This window comes from Rhinopithecus bieti, unplaced genomic scaffold (assembly GCF_001698545.2).
Source record: "Rhinopithecus bieti isolate Rb0 unplaced genomic scaffold, ASM169854v2 scaffold_9899, whole genome shotgun sequence".
Taxonomy (NCBI): Eukaryota; Metazoa; Chordata; class Mammalia; order Primates; family Cercopithecidae; genus Rhinopithecus; species Rhinopithecus bieti.
In genome coordinates this window covers 469,142-489,225 of record NW_016806979.1, presented here as the reverse complement: position 1 = coordinate 489,225, position 20,084 = coordinate 469,142, and the positions used below count along the sequence as shown (strand labels likewise).

The following is a 20,084-nucleotide window of genomic DNA, read 5'->3' as shown; positions in this document are numbered from 1 at the left end:
GGACGAAGGGCCCCTGCCCCTGACCCTTGGTGGAGGCCTCCGGGAAGGATGTGCTGAGGGTGAGTGTCAGGGACGAAGGGGCCCTGCCCCTGACCCTTGGTGGAGGCCTCCGGGAAGGATGTGCTGAGGGTGAGTGTCAGGGACGAAGGGGGCCCTGCCCCTGACCCTTGGTGGTCCATCTGCGCCCCTGGTGGGGAAAGGAGGACCTCTGTGCCATTGTGAGTCGGGGGGGGCACCACGAGGGACTCGAGTGGAAATGCCGGGTGCAGGTCAGTGGGAGGAGTGGCTCCACTGATGTTAGATGAGTGGGACAAGGTGTGAAGCCACAGGACGGGAGGGGCCCCTGGGCAGGGCACAGACAAGGGTGCAGTTGGAGGCCCTGCCGTAGTGCCCTTCAACACAAAGGAGGGGAGGCCCCAGCCAGCACTGACAGGAGGGTGAGGGCAGAGAGGCGAGCATGTGGCCTTGGAGGCCTCACTGAGCATTCTGGGGGCATGGAAGGGTCAGTCCCACAGCTGGGCTGAGGAGCAGCCGGGAGGTGGGCCATGAAGCAGGGCCTCTGGGAGGGCCTCTGCATGCAGGCGGGTGGAGCTGGGGCCTGAGGAAGGAGAAGGTGCAAGCCAGCCCCCTGGGAAAGTGAAGGTTGGAGACCAACTGGGGTGCCACCCTGCAACCCATGGGGAGTGAAGTTTAACCAGGGAAATTTGCTCCAGATTGTTTTAAATGAACTCTTAACACTACTAAGAGTGACATCATCTAACATGCTGGAGAGTAAGTAGCATTAATAAATACGAGACACGTTTTTACTCAGGCCAGTGTTGGGTGTGTGGGCTCATGGCTGGGCTCACAGCTCAGCTGCCTCCGGTGCGGCCTCCAGGCAGGGCCCAGCACACTAACGTGTGGTGCAAGCAGAAGTGGTTTTACTGCTTGTTTGTTCACAATCCCTGTGCTATCTTGGTTTTGCCAAATTCCAAGAGAAGTTGGAAATCGGGATTTGCATACAAAGCCACCCAGTTCTAAAAGGCAACTTAAGTTTTAGGTAAAACCATTTTATGGGTGATATAAATGGGTAAGAATGAGAGGTACACGGGTCCGGGTGCAGTGGCTCACGCCTGTAATTCCAGCACTTTGGGAGGCCAAGGCAGGCGGATTACCTGAAGTCAGGAGTTCAAGACCAGTCTGGCCAACATGGTGAAACCCTGCCTCTACTAAAAATACAAAATTAGCCGGGCATGGTGGCACACACACCTGTAATCCAAGGTACTTGGGAGGCTGAGGCGGGAGAATTGCTTGAGCCCAGGAGATGGAGGTTGTAGTGAGCCAAGATTAAGCCACTGCACTCCAGCCTGGCCAACGGAGAGAGACTCTGTCTCAAAAAAAAAAAAAAAAAAAAAAAAAGAGAGGCACACAGGGCTATGAGTCTGGGATTAGTGTCCCTGAGGGCCTTGGGGAAGACCCTGGCCTATGTAGCCAGCCGTAGCCTTACACCACGCAACGTTCCACGTTCCCTTCGTTCCTCTCCCGCTTCCAAACTGTCTTCCCTATGAGGCAAAAGCTTCCTTAAGACTATCCTGGCTGGGTGCGGTGGCTCATGCCAGTAGTCCCAGCTTGAAGCAGAAAGATTGCCGCTTGAAGCCAGGAGTTCAAGATCAGCCTGGGCAACATAGCGAGACCCACCCTGCATCCCCCAGTCTCTACAAAAAATTTAAAAATTAGCCAGGCAAGGTGGTGTGTGTCTGTAGTCCTAGCTGCTCAGGAGGCTAAGGCGGAAAGATCGTCTGAGTCCAGGATAAACTTACCTGTGTTTATCTTTCAGGATGTTTAAATGGCAGAGGCCAAGCCCAGACTCCCGATGGACATGCGGATAAGGCCCTGCTGCGGCAGATGGAAGGCATTTACGCTGACATCCCTGTGCGGCGTCCAGAGTCCAGTGCACACGTGCAGGAGCTGTACCAGGAGTGGTTGGAGGGGATCAACTCTCCCAAAGCCCGAGAGGTGCTGCACACCACATACCAGAGCCAGGAGCGCGGTGCACACGGCCTGGACATCAAGTGGTGAAGTCAGGCCAGGGCCTTCCAGCTGCTCTTAGGGCCAGAGCCACTCTCAGTAGAGGGAGGGGCTGCCCCGAGTGGAGTATTAAAGACACTTAAGAAAACTGCTCAATGGGTTACTTTGGTTTCTCAGAGTTCCCTGCTATCCCGTTTATTGGAAGCCCCTCAGGCAGTTTCATGTGGTGCTATCTTCATAATAGGTGTGGGATTGGAACTTTTTTTTTTTTTGAGGCGGAGTCTCACTCTGTCGCCCAGGCTGGAATGCAATGGCGCCATCTCAGCTCACTGCAACCTCTGCTTCCCGGGTTCAAGCGATTTCTCCTGCCCCAGCCTTCCGAGTAGCTGGGACTACAGTTGCACACCGCCGTGCCCAGCTAGTTTTTGTATTTTTAGTAGAGATGGGGTTTCACTATGTTGGCCAGGCTGGTATTGAACTCCTGACCTCCTGATCCACCTGTCTTGGCCTCCCAAAGTGCCAGGATTGCAGGCGTGAGCCACCGTGCCTGGCAGATTGGAACGTTTTGACATGAAAGGAGCACTTCCCTGATTTATCCCTTTATCCTAAGATTGTGAAAAAATCCCAAAGAGTGAGAATGGAGGCCGGGCGCGGTGGCTCAAGCCTGTAATCCCAGCACTTTGGGAGGCCGAAACGGGCGGATCACGAGGTCAGGAGATCGAGACCATCCTGGCTAACACGGTGAAACCCCGTCTCTACTCAAAAATACAAAAAACTAGCCGGGCGAGGTGGCTGGCGCCTGTAGTCCCAGCTACTCGGGAGGCTGAGGCAGGAGAATGGCGTAAACCTGGGAGGTGGAGCTTGCAGTGAGCTGAGATCCGGCCACTGCACTCCAGCCTGGGCGACAGAGCGAGACTCCGTCTCAAAAAACAAAACAAAAACAAAAACAAAAAAAAAAAAAAAAAAAAAATTCCAGAAAGTGTCCTGTGACGAGCTAAGACCCCCAGAGGTTGTAACACACATGCCTCAGAGGTGATTTGATGCGGGAATGAGGGCAGAGGCGGGGCAGCTGTGCCTGTGGACTCCTGTGGCCCTGGGGTTGTTAGGGCAGGCAGTCCACAGTCCCAGATTCCTGCCCATTTTGGCTCTTTTACCCACTCATATTTTCCTTGAAAATGTTTTTGACAGAACATTAATAACTGTCAGCCTTTTAGAATCAGGAGACTCGTACACAAATCTGGATTTCCAGCTTCATTAGAAAAACTGTAGTTTCTGACAACAGTAGGCCCCATTCCTCAGAGCCAGTCACCACCCTCCTCCCATTCCCCACAGCCAGTCACCACCCTCCTGGACCACACTCAGGGCCCTGGAGGCCTGGCGACCCAGGCCCCAGCTCAAACTTGTACATTCAGTCTTTGAGTTAGACTTGCACTGCAGCAAGGGAAGGGCCTGACAAGGGTGGCAGACACAAGAGTGGAAAATTGAGAAGGCTGCCTACACAAGCTGGGTGGGTGCGGGCGAGCCCCAGCTCCTCAGCACTGTTGTGAGGTGGGAGTCAGGGGTAAAGGCTCTGTCCGACCCTGAGGGGTTGAGGATGCTCGGGTGGTCCAGCCTCCCGCAGAACACTTCCCCGTCACCCTTCGCAGACAGGTTTCTTCTCACACACAGCCCTGGCCCATCCACTCGCCATGAAGCCCTCTGTGCTCAGGGTGATGGAGCCCCCTCCATTCTGGCACTGCACTGCGGGCATGAGCTTGCCTTAAAAAGAAAGGAGAGGCTAGGCATGGCGGCTCTTGCTCTATAATCCCAGCACACTGGGAGGCCAAGGCGAGAGGATTGCTTGAATCCAGGAGTTTCTATGTGGTGAGACTCCATCTCTACAATTTTTTTTTTTTTTTTTTTTTTTGAGACAGAGCCTCAGTTTGTCACCCAGGCTGGAATGCAGTGGCGCGATCTTGGCTCACAGCAACCTCCACCTCCTGGGTTCAAGTGATTCTCCTGTCTCAGCCTCTGGAGCAGCTGGGCTTACAGACGCATACCACCATGCCCGGATAATTTTTGTATTTTTAGTTGAGACGGGGTTTCGCCATGTTGATCAGGCTGGTCAGGCTGGAACTTCTGACCTCAGGTGATCCGACCACCTCGGCCTCCCAAAGTGTTGGGATTACAGGTGGGAGCCACTGCAACTGGCAAAAAAATTTGTTTAAAAAGGAGAAAGCAGTTTAACCATTAACAGTGAAACGGAGCTGGCAGACACCTGAAAATCCGCGGACTGCGCAGCTGTACCCTAGGGCTCCTCCCAGGAGAAGAGAGATGTCAATGTGGCCAGAGGTGTCCTGAAGCACTGGGATTGGGTTAACTTGAGTGATGGCCTTCCCAGCCCTCCGTGCTGCAGAGCCTCTCTACGCTAGGCTGCCTTCATCTCACTCTGTGCTGTGCCTGTGCACCTGTCTTGTGGATAACTGCGTATATTGTGTTCCATTGCCTGTCTTGCTGGATGACTGCATATATTATGTTCAGTTGTGTATTTGTTTTGCTTTCAATCTATATACAGTTGGGTTTCCAACCTCTGATTCTGGAATAAACAGTTGCAGCGTGTCTGAGTGAACGGTTGAGTGAACCTAGCCACCTGCTGCCCCAGCAGGGCCACATCATGTGGTGTGTTGCTGTCCTCACGATGGCCACGCCAGGTGGCCTCGCCTGTGCTTCCTGAGCTGCCGTCTGGTGTGGAGTCAGGAGAGTCCTCTGTCTTCCTCCAGGAAGATGCTCACCAGGCCTAGAGCACCAGGTGTCGGCAGAGGACCACCCTGTTACAGTGAAGAAATCGCCTCCCGCAGTAACCACTGCACAGGGCACCACAGCTGGCCTGCCATGAAGCCATCCCTGCAGGTCGTGTGGGGAGGCCAGGCTGAGGGACTGGGCACCAACATGAGATGCTAGGTGGGTTATAGCTATGGGCACTGTGTGCATTTTCTTCTGCACAGGAGAAAAGTGGCGAGAGTTCCTTCATTATAACCGGAATGATATTAGCGGTCAGACCAAGGCGCCTAGATGTGGTGCGAGGCAGCACACTGGTTGGGGAGGATGGTGTGCCCGGCCCGTGCCCGCTGGTGAGCCAGGGTGGTCCTGGCGTGAGGCAGCACACTGGTCCAGGGGGATGGTGTGCCCGGCCTCTGCCTGCTGGTGAGCCAGGCTGGTCCGGGGGGATGGTGTGCCCAGCCCATGCCCGCTAGTGAGCCAGGCTGGTCCTGGCGTGAGGAGGAAGAGGAGGAGAAGATGAGCCCTGGTGGCATCCCGTGCTGGCACCACCATGTAGGAACACAGCCGTGTGTGCTCTGGTGCTGCCGTGTACTGCAGGGGCCCGAACACGTCTGATCTGATAAACATGTTGCCGTCCCAGTGAATAGATCTGCTCTTTGGTGCCTGTGGTCTGAGCAGCAGAGCCCAGATATCTCAATTCCATTTCCACCTGTCCTGAGAGCTTACACTTGTTGCAGCCAGTGTAGACTGTCCACACTGGTCCTTCCTCAGTGTTGCTGGAGTTGCAAACGGGCTCATCCACTGTGCCCACCTGTTGGTTTGCCGCTTGCCTGGGGTGTGGATCTAGGCTGAACCCGTGGGTGTGTGCTGGCTTTGAGGGTGTCCCATGGCCTCATCTGCGGGCCCAGAGCTGAGCAACTGAGGTGTCTGGACACATGGCCTCCCACAGTCATGTGACCTTCACGCTGAGTCTAGGCCAGAGATGTCAGAGGAGGGAATGGTGGCTCAGGCAGGGGCTGACTTGCCAAGGCCACTTCGCCTCTAGATGGGGCCCGGTGTTTATGTTTCCACTGCAAACAGAGCATCTGTCTAAAGCAGATCAACCCTCAACTCATGGTTAGGAGCCCTCAGTCCGCCGCTGCAGAGGGTGAGCTGTCGGTTTTGGATAGAGGCTGGCTCTACTTTCTGAGCCTTGTGTTCTGAAATCAAGGAGAGCAGGTGCCAGGGCTGAATGCTTCAAAGTTGAAATGCGAATTGTCCAATAGGCAAAGATTTTTATTAAGCACTCAGCTCAGTAAGAAGAGGGAGTGCTCACAGCTGCTGGCTAGAGTGCAGTTTGGCAGTAACACCCCAACTTGATAAAAGACATAAATAGCTCATGCCTGTAATCCCAGCACTTTGGGAGGCCGAGATGGGCGGATCACGAGGTCAGGAGATCGAGACCATCCTGGCTAACATGGCGAAACCCTGTCTCTACTAAAAACACGAAACATTAGCTGGGCGTGGTGGCGGGCACCTGTAGTCCCAGCTACTCAGGAAGCTGAGGCAGGAGAATGGCATGAACCTGGGAGGCGGAGCTTGCAGTGAGCCGAGATCCTGCCACTGCACTCCAGCCTGGGCAACAGAGTGAGACTCCGTCTCAAAAAAAAAAAAAAAAAAAAAAAAAGGTCGTATAGCTTAGCTGTTAGGAACTTTCCCTGGAGCAGTCCACCTCACAGGTGCCCAGTGCGCAGGACCTGGAGGATGTCTGTTCTATGTCTGCATTTGCTGTAAACAAGCTGCAACAGCGAACTAAAAGCCCATCGGGGCAAGTGTCAGGACATCCAAAGCTGGGGTTCTAGGAGTGGTTAAAGTATAAAATGGATGTTTACATCCTGACATGGACTTTTTTTTTTTTTCGAGACAGGGTCTGACCCCGTCACCCAGGTTGGATTACAGTGGCACCATCATGGCTCACTGCAGACTCAACCTCTCAGACTCAATCAATCCTCCCACTTCAGCCTCCTGAGTAGTTGGGACTGCAGGCATGCACCATTCCTCCCAGCTAATTTTTTGTACTTTCTGTGGAGACAGGGTTTTGCCATGTTGCCCAGGTTGATCTGGAACTCCTGGACTCAAGTGATCTTCTCCCCTCAGCCTCCCAAAAGTGCTGGGATTATAGGTGTGAGCCACCGCACCAGCCTGGTTTGAAATTTGATTAGAATAAGAAGGAAAACCTGGCAAGGCAGAGTGACAGACACGGCATCTGCATGGTGAGTGTGGATGAGTGGCAGTGGAATTGGGAGGAGGGACTGGAGCGGGAGCAGTGGCTGCCAACCACTGCCAACACTTTGCCTCCTCTCTGATGCCCCTAAGCCTTCCTCTCATATCGATCTTGGCAGAATCCTCCTGTTCCTCTGTCTTCGGCTTTGGCCACCATCAGGGTGTGTGTCCTGCAATTTCCCCACTCCTTTTTGCCCTGTTATGGAAAGACCATGTAGCAGCTGGCACTCCTTCCCCACTCCAGGCCCAGAGCCCAGTGTTTGCAACTGTCCTGGGCTCTGGTACCTGAGGAGTCTGTCCCTGAGCCAGTCTGGACACAGACAGCCAGGCAGTAGCACTGGCACTTTGGGATGTCAGTGCCATCCTCATGGGTACTGTGTCCATGTGGGATGCCAGGCCCTGGTGGTGGGATGTACGGGGAGTGAGTACTGCGGCTGCATTTCTCTCCTGTTGGAGGGAGGTTCTCACCTCCAGCTTCTGATGTCAGTGGAGCAGGAATGCCAACCCAGAGGACCATAACATCCCAGCCCCAGCCCCCCCTCCTTTTTTTTTTTTTTTTTTTTTTTGAGACAGGGTCTCATTCTGTCACCCAGGCTGGAGTGCAGTGGTGCAATCTCAGCTCACTGCAGCTTCGACCTACCAGGCTCAAGAGACTCTCCCACCTCCCAGGTAGCTGGGACCACAGGCGCATACCACCATGCCCGGCTAATTTTTGTATTTTTTGTGGAGACAGGGTTTCACCATGTTGCCCAGGCTGGTCTCCAACTCCTGACCTCAAGCGATCCACCTGCCTCAGCCTCCCAAAGTGCTATGGTTATAGGTGTGAGCCACTGCACCTGGCCTTGATCTTCTAGCCAAAACTAGAGAGAGAGAGAGAAAGACAGAAAGAAAGAACGTTAAAAGGGAAAGAAAAGGCAGGAACCCCTAAGCCCACACCCTCAGGAAAGGAAGGGAAGAGGATGGGGATCCAGCCAGACCCTTTTGTCAGGAGAACACTTGCTGGGTTCAGCAGGGGTCCCTGGTGAGTCGGTTGACGGCAAGAGACTCCCTGGCAGCCAGACAGGGAGAAGGGTGCCAGCCTCTGCAGGCACCTTTGGCCACGTGGAGGAGCAGACCTAAGTGTGGCCAGGGAGGTTTCAAAACCTCAAAAACGCTGCAGACAAAGGATGCATGTACTGTGCCGAGACCCTGTTCTCTAAGCCACGAGCAGGTACTGATGTGGGGGTCCCGGGCCAGGTGGACACACAGAGAAGAGGACTGAGGAGCAGAAAACCCTCTTCTGCCCAAGTCAGGGAGTGCAGAGGGCAGTAAGCCCACTAACTGCGGGACTAGGCTGTGAGGCAAGGTGGGCTCACAATCGAGATTTGAACTCGGATTGCTGCCGCAGCCCATCCTCCGTGCCTTTGACACGACCAGGGATATTACTGGGGCCTGGGGAGGAATTAGAAAAGGGCCCACAGGTTACCCAGTCAGGAAAGAAAACAAATCCATAGCAGAGGATGGTTTCGATCCATCGACCTCTGGGTTATGGGCCCAGCACGCTTCCGCTGCGCCACTCTGCTGACTGTGAAGTGGTAGCTTGAGTCAGGCCATGACCGCACGAGTCATCTCCCTGCAGGCAGCGACCTCTACTGGCCAACAGGGGCCGAGGACTGACTGGGCAAGGCACATGCTCAGCCTACTCCTCTTCTCTCAACTTCTTATAGATAAAACTCTCTGGGGCCAGGCGCGGTGGCTCAAGCCTGTAATCCCAGCACTTTGGGAGGCCGAGACGGGTGGATCACGAGGTCAGGAGATCGAGACCATCCTGGCTAACATTAGCCGGGCGAGGTGGCGGGCGCCTTGTAGTCCCAGCTACTCGGGAGGCTGAGGCAGGAGAATGGGCGTAAACCCGGGAGGCGGAGCTTGCAGTGAGCTGAGATCCGGCCACTACACTCCAGCCTGGGCGACAGAGCGAGACTCCGTCTCAAAAAAAAAAAAAAAAAAACTCTCTGAATTCATGTCCTTTTCTGTTGTTAAAACATTGGCTGGAGGCCAGGCACGGTGGCTCACACCTGTAATTCCAGCACTTTGGGAGGCCAAGGTAGGCAGATCACCTGAGGTCGGGAGTTCGAGACCAGCCTGACCAACATGGAGAAACCCCATCTCTACTAAAAATACAAAATTAGCTGGGTGTGGTGGCGCTCACCTGTAATCCCAGCTACTCGGGAGGCTGAGGCAGAATTGCTTGAATCCAGGAAGTGGAGATTGTGGTGAGCCGAGATGACACCACTGCACTCCAGCCTGGGTGACGAGCGAAACTGTCTCAAAAAATAGTAAAATAAATAAATAATGTTGGCCGGGCACAGTGGCTCACACTGTAATCCCAGCACTCTGGGAGGCTGAGGCAGGAGGATCACTTGAGCTCAGGAGTTTGAGACCAGCCTGGGCAACATAGGGAGACCCCAGCCTCTACAAAAAATACAAAAAGAAAAAATGGCCAGGGGTTGGCAGCGAGCGCTTGTAGTCCCAGCTACTGAGGAGGCTGAGGTGAGAGGATCGCTTGAGCCCAGGAAGCAGAGAGCAGAGATCGTGTCACTGCACTCCACCCTGGGCGACAGAGCCAGACCCCGTTCTCAAAAAAAAAAAAAAAAAAAAAGCTGAAACTCCTGGGATCCAGCTGAAAGTATGAGCCGGCACACTCAAAGGAGACAGGTGCAGCTAGTCTAATGAACTGTCTGTGAGGAGCATCTTGACACAAGCCACGGTCAGCACGGAGGCCTGACCTGGAGGTAATGGGATGGGCCACCAAACAGGAGGCATGGCTCTCCTGAGAGGAGCCATCGACCCTTGGTCAGGCAGAGAAAGAGCTGAGGAATATTCAAGCCTCTCCTCCACCCCCCACTCCCCTTGCCAGTGCCTCCCACTGGCTGCAGCCGCGTAGCTGTCTTGCCCGCTGCCTTCCAGACAGGTAAGAAAGGTAAGAGGTGGGCCTAGAGGACACATCTTCCTCTAGCCGCGTAGCTGTCTTGCCCGCTGCCTTCCAGACAGGTAAGAAAGGTAAGAGGTGGGCCTAGAGGACACATCTTCCTCTAGCCGCGTAGCTGTCTTGCCCGCTGCCTTCCACCTCAGGTAAGAAAGGCGGAGGTGGGCCTAGAGGACACATCCCAAAGCACTACAGGAAAGCAGCTGTGGTCCTACACGTATGGCCACGTTGCCAAGAGCACTGGAGGGAGGGGAGGCTGCAGCCAGGGAACTCTGTGATGCTGCTGGCACCCGGCAGGGCACAGGGTGCAGCCCTGGGCTCAGAACCTCCAGACTGGGGGCTGCCGATGGGGTGAGGCTCCCTGTGCTGCACCTACAGGCCTGTACTGCAAACCTTCACCTCCGCAGTCTAATGGGTGTTGTGTGAGTCTTACAAACCCAAGCACACAGATAAAGGAACAGAGGTGAAAAGGTGTCGACTGGGAGAAGACAGGTAAGTTCAGGACTGTCCCGGGCTGGACCAAGCTGCTAGGCTCAAAACCAGATTGGAGGGTTGGTGTCAAAAGCTTGCAGATGAGGTGTGTAGGATGGACTTCTTGGAACAGACCCAGAATTTGAGAAGAGATGGTCCCCACTCTTCTGGGTGTAGGAGGCAATCTAAAGATGCTGGCCAGACTCTCTCCAGCCACCTTAGTGATGCTTGTTTTATGGCATCGGACCAAAATGGTCATGAGGACACGGAAGGAGGGCACATCCAGGCTTCTTTCTTCGTCAAGCCTGCCCGGGCAAGGGCTCCTGCTAAAATGTTTTAGCGACCAAGCCCACATCGCAATACCGGTGGGGTGGGGCAGCGCGCACCTGGTGACAGGTGGCCTCTCTCATCCTCCTCCTGTGGAAGGCGCAGGAGCAGGCTGGAACAGACCCTGAGGCTGGACCAGGTCGGATCTGCGTTCCTGCAGGAACCCACGGTCGCTGCCCCTGCACGATGCCCGCCCGCCCGCCCACGGTGGCAGCAACAGGCGATGGGCCCATGCAGGTGGGAAACCGATTTTCCTCTCCGCTGCTCGCCCTCCGCAGGCAGCTGGCCCCAAAGAGGGGCGTCGGGCGTCCTCCTCCACACGGCCTTAGGGGGGAGGTCGGCACCAGCGTCTTTCCCACGCTCCTGGCAGATGCGCCCGCGGCTTCTACCCGGATGCCGGAGCATCAGTCAGGTCGGCGTCTGCCGCGCGCGCCGGAAGCGTTTACTCGTCCGGATCCCCGGCGCGGAAGCCCGACCACAAAGCTGCGGCATCGCAGGCGCCGCCTCAGGCCCCCACCCGACTCCCCCCCGGGATTGCGGACAGAGCTGGCGCCTCTGAAGGCGGAGGCTACGGCCCCGCTCCCGGGCCGCTCTTGCCCCTCGGCGGGAGCCGCCGGCGGTCACGTGGGAGGGCACGTGGGTAGTCACGTGGGAGGGCACGTGGGTAGTCACGTGGGAGGGCACGTGGGTAGTCACGTGGGTGACCTGTCAGGTGCTCGGAGACACCTTCGCGCGCAGCCTGGGCGCTCGCGGGGCGTGCAGTCCGAGCATGCGCAGCAGGAGGCGCGGGCTGCCCACAGCGCGGCGGGGCGGGAGGCCTCGCTCTCACCCCGAGCCCGCCGGCCTCTCACTCCCGAGCCCGCCGGCCTCCCTCCCACCCCGGCCCCCGCCGGCCTCCCTTGGCGCTCGGGACAGGCTCGGGACGCTGGGGCCGGGTCCGAGCACGCGAGCAGCCCGCGCCTGTCCTTAGGAAACCCAGTGAGACGCGGGGTATTCGAATGTGGTCGGCGGGGAACGGGCGGCGCCCACACCCCCCGCGCTCGGAGAACCCCCTAGTCCCGCCTGCAAGTGCGGGCTGCGGGCCCTGCCGCTTGCCGCGGGGTGGTTGGAGGTACTGCTCTGAGGAGAGAACAGAAAGGACCTTGTCTCCTTTGCCCGGTGGATGAAAACGTGCTTGTTATCGGGAGGCATTTGGAAAAGCTTCTGTTCACTGTGTATTGGGTGGTCAATCTCCAGACACTTGGAGGGCTGCTGTCCCATCCGGCCCAGCCTCTCCTGTGTGCGGGGAAGGATTGCAGGCATTTCGAGTGCCCCGCGCAGGGACTGGCCCGGAATTCCGCGCGTCTTCCCCGTGGCGTGTTTCGTTTGTTTTTGGTACAGGATTGGGGGTGGGGGGGGGTGTGTCACACTTGGTCACGCTGGTCTCGAACTCCTGAGCTCCGTGGATCCTCCCGCCTCGGCCGATCCTCCCGCCTCGGCCTCCTACGCGCTGGGAGTGCGGGTGTGAGCCACCCGCCCCCCACCCCCCACCCCGGCCCCGAGCGGCTTAACACCCGCTTTCCATCGCGGTGATTGCAGGAGAAACGCAGGCTGACTTCCACGTTTGCCATTCACTCCTCTCCACTCATGACACCACGTACCTTCTGTTCCTTTTGCCTGTCCTTCAAGAAGAGGCCTATTGTGTTCTGTGTGACCCAAGTCAACAAATGCTTCGTGGGCTCTGCGGGGCCTTTGTGATTTTCGAGCGTTCTCAAGATACTCACCGATGGGGCCGGGCGCGGTGGCCCACGCCTGTCATCCCAGCACTGGGAGGCCCAGGTGGGTGGATCACAAGGTCAAGAGATCGAGACCATCCTGGCCAACATGGTGAAACCCGGTTTCTACTAAAAATACAAAATTAGCCGGGTGTGGTGGTGTGCTCCTGTAATCCCGGCTGTGGGGAGGCTGAGGCAGGAGAACCACTTAAACCTGGGAGGCGGAGGTTACAGTGAGCCAAGATTGTACCACTGCACTCCAACCTGAGTGACAGTGAGAATGTCTCAAAAAAAAAAAAAAATTCACTGATGCGAAAGACTGCCTGATGTGGGTAATGTCGGTCTGGTTTAAAAACCTATACAACCAACCCACATAGGCAATGTTTAGTCTTAGGAAAGACTAACCAACATCAGGTAGCAGTTTTTGTGTTTAAAAAAACTTATTTTGGCCAGGAGTGGTGGCTCACGCCTGTAATCCTACACGCCTGTAATCCTACACCCCTGGGAGGCCTGTGCGGATGGATTGCCTGAGCTCAGGAGTTCGAGACCAGCCTGGACAACATGGCGAAACCACGTCCCTACTAAAATACAAAAAATTAGCCTGGCGTGGTGGCGGGCACCTGTAATCCCAGCTACTCGGGAGGCTGAGACAGGAGAATCGCTTGAACCTGGGAGGCAGAGGCTTCAGTGAGCGAAGATGGTGCCACTGCACTCCAGCCTGGGCAACAGAGCGAGACTGTCTCAAAAAAAAAAAAAATTGTTTCAAAAAATCAAGAAGCATCTGTTTTGTCTGATGTGTTTTAGTTAAGAAGTTGCGGGTCCAGGCGCGGTGGCTCAAGCCTGTAATCCCAGCACTTCGGGAGGCCGAGATGGGCAGATCACGAGGTCAGGAGATCGAGACCATCCTGGCGAACACAGTGAAACCCCATCTCTACTAAAAAATACAAAAAAACTAGCCGGGCGAGGTGGCGGGCGCCTGTAAGTCCCAGCTACTCCGGAGGCTGAGGCAGGAGAATGGGGTAAACCCGGGAGGCAGAGCTTGCAGTGAGCCGAGATCGCGCCACTGCCCTCCAGCCTGGGCAACAGAGCGAGACTCTGTCTCGAAAAAAAAAAAAAGAAGTTGCGGGATTGGAATCTTGAACAATAAACCTTTCACTATAAAGTGTTGGGTGGAATTACTGCTCATCCTAACAGGTGGAATGAGACAGCGCAGTACTGAAATCAACAAATTCGTGGGTGTGTCTGCGGTGTGTGTCCTGCTGACTGGACCAGCTGTGGTTTTCCTGTCTGTGACCTTCAGCTTCCTTCTGCATCTTTGCTTTCTGTTTGGTGTGTCCTCTCATAATGTCTGTGTCGCCATTTTCATTCTCCATGTTTTTTTAGTTACGAAGATTCTTTTCCTTCATGGTTTTGACCATTAGTGTTTTTTAATTTCTGTTGTGATACAATACTTTGTCTTGAGCTCCACAATAGTGTGATAAAATAACAATACACTGGCTGGACGCAGTGGCTCACACCTGTAATCCCAGCACTTTGGGAGGCTGAGGTGGGCGGATCATGAGATCGCGAGATCGAAACCATCCTGGCTAACACGGTGAAACCCCATCTCTACTAAGAATGCAAAAACTTAGCCAGCCGTGGTTGGCAAGCGCCTGTAGTCCCAGCTGCTCCAAAGGCTGAGGCAGGAGAATTGCTTGAATCCAGGAAGCGGAGGTTGCAGTGAACAGAGATCATGTCCCTGCACTCCAGCCTGGGCGACAGACAGAGACTCAGTCAATAAATAAACAAAATAACAATACACCACACATACTGACTAGCAAGTGTGTGAAGGGGTTCTGTCCCGAGAACACACACCTCTTCAGCTACTTTTGCTGTGTTATTAGCGATTTGAGTGTTATTTCTTCTGGAACTTCCAGAATGTGTCAGGACAACTGCATATGTTTCAGATGTGCAAAGCCTTGACGTGACTTCACACTCCAGGGCTGACGGTTGGTGCTGCCACAGGCGTGTGCCCTGCAAGCACAGGCATTCCAAGAAATGGCTCAGTGTAGTGAAATGTCAACTGCGGGCAGGGGCCAGCTCCATAGGATCTGCCCTCCAGGAGGGATTTCCCTTCCTGACCAGCATTCCAGGGCAGGTTCTCTGCACACACTGTGGGGGACTGATGTTTGGAGAATGTTCCAGACTGGGTGCTGGGAAGTATTTCAAAGCTGGATCTACCCAAGCGTTGTGCGCTCTTCTTGCCTGGGGCTAGGGGTCAGGAGCCCCGTGGGTCACTTCTGGCCAGGTGAGCACCTGGCAGCTGGCCATAGCATAGCTGGGTCGAAGGGACTGCAGAGCCCAGCACACCCCCCATGCCTCCTCCAGTGCTTCAGGAGGCAGAGTGGACACTGCCCTACCTGGGGCTCTATGGCTGGGCCTCAGATCTTCCCAGCCTCTTTGACCAGGTGAACGCAAACTCCTGGACTCCAGGGATCCTCCCACCTCATCCTGGTGAGTAGCTGGGATTACAGGCATGAGCCACCATGCCCAGCCAAAAAAAAAAATTATTTTCTTTTTTTTTTTTTTTTTGAGAGGGAGTCTTACTCTGTCACCCAAGCTGGAGTGCAGTGGTATGATCTCGGCTCACTGCAACTTCCACCTCCCAGGTTCAAGCAATTCTCCTGCCTCAGTCTCCCGAGTAGCTGGGATTACACGTGCCCACCACCACCCGCGGCTAATTTTTGTATTTTTAACAGAGACGAAGTTTCACCGTGTTGGCCAGGCTGGTCTTGAACTCCTGACCTCAAGTGATCCACCCTCCTTGGCCTCCCAAAGTGCTAGGATTACAGGCATGAGCCACTGTACCTGGCCAAAAAATGTTTCTAAAATTATGGCTGTGGAGGTGTGGAGTCACTTGTCACAGGAGCAAGAGGTGTAGACTTGATCGCACAGTGTCGGCAACAGCCACTGGAGACCTGGGCCCCAGGTCCTGCCTCCCCACCCTCCACCTCCACCCCCAGTGGAGGCAAAGACCTTGACTCTCAGTCTCCAGCTTTCTTCCCTCTACCAGGTCCCCCTAGCCCGGACACTCAAATTCTCTGATTCTGTAGATAGCAGCGACTAGAAAACCTTTGCTGTGATCATAGCTAGTCAGCCCATGAAAAGATGCACAGGCTGGGCGCGGCGGCTCTCGCCTGCAACCCCAGGACTTTGGGAGGCCAAGGCTGGTGGATCACTTCAGGTCAGGAGTTTGAGACCAGACTGGGCAGCATGGCAAAACTGCATCTGTACAAAAACTACAAAGATTAGCCGAGTGTGGTGGTGCACAGCTGTAGTCCCAGCTACTTGGGAGGCTGAGGTGGGAGGATTCCTTGAACCTGGGAGGTTGAGGGTGCAGTAAGCTGAGATTGTACCACTACTACACTCCAGCCTGGGTGACAGAGCAGACCCTGTCCCCAAAAAAGAAAAAAAAGATACCCAGCATCATTAGTCATTATGGAAATGCAAGTTACCACCACAATGAAATGCTACCACGTACCCACCGGAGTGACTGTGGTGAAAGCAAAGGGTGGTCATGGCCAGGCGCGGTGGTTCACCCTTGGAATCCCAGCACTTTGGGAGGCCGAGGCGGGTGGATCACTTGAGGTCTGGAGTTCGAGACCTGCCTGGACAACATGGTGAAACCTCGTCTCTACCAAAAACACAAAAATTGTCGGGCGCGGTGGCTCACCCCTGGAATCCCAGCACTTTGGGAGGCCGAGGCAGGCGGATCATCTGAGGTCAGGAGATTGAGACCAGTCTGGCAACATAGTGAAACCCCGCCTCTACTAAAAATACAAAAATTAGCCAGGTGTGGTAGTGGGTGCCTGTAATCCCAGCTACTCGGTAGACTGAGGCAGGAGAATGCTATGAACCTGGGGGTGGAGCTTGCAGTGAGTGGAAATCGCGCCACTGCACTCCAGCCTGGGTGACAGAGCAAGACCTAGTCTCAAAAATAAATAAATAAATACAAATAAAATAAATAAATAAATACAATACAAAAGTTAGCTGGGCGTGGTGGTGGGCGCCTGTAATCCCAGCTACTTGGGAGGTTGAGGCGGGAGAATTGCTTGAACTCAGGAGGCAGAGGTTGCAGTGAGCCAAGATTGCACCACTGCCCTCCAGCCTGGGCAACAAGAGCGAAACTCTGTCTCAAAAAAAAAAAAAAAAAAAAAAAAGTGTGGTCATGCCAAGAGTTGGGAAGAGCAAGTGGGACCCGGCTGGTGGGGTATAGAATGGGGCAGTCACTTTGGAAAGGTTTGGCAGTTTTTTAACATTTGTCCAAGGAGCACTGGCGATTTTGGTGAAGAATGGTGTTAGGAACCAACATCTGGGCACTGGGTGTGCACGTTGCTGCTGGAGTGTCATTGTTTGTCAGCATCTCAGGGGACTGAGCCAGGAAACGTGTGTGCCCTTGGCCCATGTACGCAGGCATGTCTGGAACTGTTTGGTTTCTTTCTTTTTCTTTTTTTTTTAGAGACAGGGTCTCATTTTGTCACCCAGGCCAGGCTGCAGTGGTATGATCTCAGCTCACTGCAGCCTCAAACTCCTGGGCTCAAGTGAGCTCCTCCCTCACCCTCCCAAGTAGCTGAGACGACAGGCACATGCCATCATGCTTGGCTAATTTAAAACAAATTTTTTTGGTAAAGACGGTGTCTGGCCAGGGATGATGGCTCATGCCTGTAATCCCAGCACTTTGGGAGGCTGAGGCAGGTGGATCACGAGGTCAAGAGATCAAGACCATGCTGGCCAACACGGTGAATCCTCGTCTCTACTAAACATACAAAAAAAATTAAAAAGAATTAGCTGGGCGTGGTGGTGGGCACCTGTAGTCCCAGCTACAGTCAGGAGGCTGAGGCAGGAGACTGGCACGAACCCGAGAGGTGGAGCTTGCAGTGACCAGAGATCGTGCCACTGCACTCCAGCCTGGGCGACAGAGGGAGACTCCGTCTCAAAAAAAGAAAAAGACAGTGTCTTGCTTTGTTGGCCAGGCTGGTCTCAAACTCCTGGACTGAAGTGATCCTCCGCCTTGGCCTCTCAAAGTGCTGGGATTACAGGCGTGAGCCACCACACCCGGCAGAGGGATTTTCATCTTGATTCTCTGTGCTTCACAGAATCTCAGAATAGGTTTTTGTATGAGTCAGTAACTGCTTGGAACATTACTTTTTTGTGAAATTTCTCCAGCCTGATTCTGCATCTGACAAGTGCTGACCTGGATCCCAAGCCCCCCTCAGGGCTCAGAGTCTGTTGGGGAGAACGTGTGTGTGAGTAAATGGCTGTCCCCGACTCTGAGCTGTAGAGGTGACGCTAGGCATGGCAGCCAGTCAGGAGAAGCAGCAACCCTCACTGTGCAGTAGTAGGTGGTCGGGCGGCTGACGGAGGGGCCATGGGAGCAGGTCTCGCACACTGGTGGGCAGGGTCATGAGCTGGGGCGCACAGGTGGGCAGAGGGCCTGGGGAATGGGGCTGGCAGGGTGTGAGGCATTTGGGTGCAGGTCCTCGGTAATGATGACCCAAGTCACAGCTGCTTCCCCCCTGGTCTCATGAAGGTGGGGTCCATGCCCCTCTGCTCCAGTGGGCCCTGGAATCCGGCCCAGTGTCCAGCGTGAGAATGGAGGAGGGAAGTGTCCTGGATGAGCAAATGAGTATGTGGCAGCCCTGAGCTTTGGAGCCTAGGAGGTGGGAGGTTCAGGGACGCCACCACAAACGTGAAGCATCCGTGGGAGCACCCGGGGGGTGCAGGTTCTGGGGAGCAGAGGCCCCGAGCTGAGGTGACACGGGCCGGTCCGTTTAAAAACAGCCTTTTGCTGTCAAGCTGGAGTCTGTCCGACTCTCCGTGCGCTGCATGTGGATCTGCTTTTCCGTGTGAGCTTTGGGGAGCACCAGTTTCAGCACAGAGATTCAGAAGCGCAGCCCGGACCATCAGGCTGAAGCAGCTAGAGAACTCTATACGTGGTCACCAGGGGATGCCCGGCGCTGTGAGGGAGGCCCCGAGCCTCGTGCCCCCTTGAAGCTTCAGTTCCCCTCCCAGGCTGTCCTTGAGGCTCTTCTCACACTCAGATGCACGTGGCTCAGAACACAGAGATTGCAGGGGAGATCCTGCTGGGCCTGCCTGCACTCCAGGGCACGTCCCGAGGAGGCTCTTCAGACACGGTGCATTCACTTAGAAGGTCAGTCGGTGTAACCTGAATATGACTGGAGTTCCTCTGTGTGCCTCCTAGGACACAGCTAAAATTGGGACACTGGGGTCAGCCTCCTTCTGGTCCCCTGGAGGGCATACGTTACAAACAGGCTCTCCAGGTCCGGGAGCTCCCGAAGGTCTGCAGAGAAGTTCAGGTGCAGGAGGCCTCAGAACCATAGTTCCTTTCAGATCCAGTTAATATCAGTAAATTTAAACATTTTCTTGACCAGGCGAGGTGGCTAATGCCTGTAATCCCAGCACTTTGGGAGGCTGAGGCAAGCAGATCACTTGAGCCCAGGAGTTCAAGTCTAGCCTATGCAACACAGTGAGAACCCATCTCTAAAAATAATAAAAATAAACAACATTGTCTTAGTATATTCTTTTAAAAATAGGTATTAAAAGAGTTATCGCTGAAGCTCTCATTTGTTTAAAATGAAATTCTATTAGAAATATATGTATTATTCGGCTGGGTGCAGTGGCTCACGCCTGTAATCCCAGCACTTTGGGAGGCCAAGGCGGGCGGATCACAAGGTCAGGAGATCGAGACCATCCTGGCTAACACGGTGAAACCCCGTCTCTACTAAAAATACAAAAAATTAGCCGGGTGTGGTGGCGGGTGCCTGTAGTCCCAGCTACTCAGGAGGCTGAGGCAGGAGGATGATGTGAACCTAGGAGGCAGAGCTTGCAGTGAGCCGAGCTTGTACCACTGCACTCCAGCCTGGGTGACAGAGCGAGACTGTGTCTCAAAAATATATATATATGTGTGTGTTATTCCTCTATTAATCTATAAATCTCACTTGTTCCTGAAATGTGGTGAGATTTAAAAGATTTCACTGGCCAGGCGCGGTGGCTCATGCTTATAATCCCAGCACTTTGGGAGGCCAAGGCAGGAGGATCCCTTTAGCTCAGGAGTTTGACAGCAGCCTGGCCAATGTGGTAAAACCCCATCTCTACTAAAAATACAAAAAAAGAAATTAACTGGGTGTGGTGGCAGTGCCTGTCATTGGAGGCTGAGGCAGGAGAGTCGCTCGATCCCAGGAGGCGGATACTGCAGTGAGCCATGGTCGTGTTCTTGCACTCCAGCCAGGGTGAGAAGAGCAAAGCTCCATCTCATATAAATAAATAAATAAATAAATAAAAATAAAACATTTACCAATTTTAAATTTTAATTTTTTTTTTTTTTTGAGATGGATGGCTGACTTAGTTCATTTTGTGTTGCTATAACGATACTAGAGACTGGGTAGTTTATAAAGAAAATAGGTTGATGTAGCTTATGGTTCTGCAGGCTGGGAAGTTCAAGGGTATAGCCATGGTTTCTGGTGAGGGCTTTTTTTTTT

General features: G+C 54.3%; 1 protein-coding gene and 1 non-coding gene across 3 annotated transcripts in view; one reads left to right on the top strand and one right to left on the bottom strand.

Moving 5' to 3' along the window:
• NARF (nuclear prelamin A recognition factor) overlaps nt 1–2,163 on the top strand; it is a 33,777-nt gene extending 31,614 nt beyond the window's left edge. For both annotated transcript variants that reach the window (XM_017879167.1, XM_017879168.1), the window contains exon 11: nt 1,817–2,163. In XM_017879167.1, the coding sequence (XP_017734656.1) occupies nt 1,817–2,058 (242 nt within the window). In that variant the 3' untranslated portion in view covers nt 2,059–2,163. The remainder of the gene's footprint in view (nt 1–1,816) is intronic.
• Nucleotides 2,164–8,519: 6,356 nt separating this feature from the next.
• On the bottom strand, nt 8,520–8,591 carry TRNAM-CAU (transfer RNA methionine (anticodon CAU)). The gene has a single exon. It is a non-coding gene; the product is annotated as a tRNA-Met (tRNA).
• Nucleotides 8,592–20,084: the final 11,493 nt, after the last annotated feature.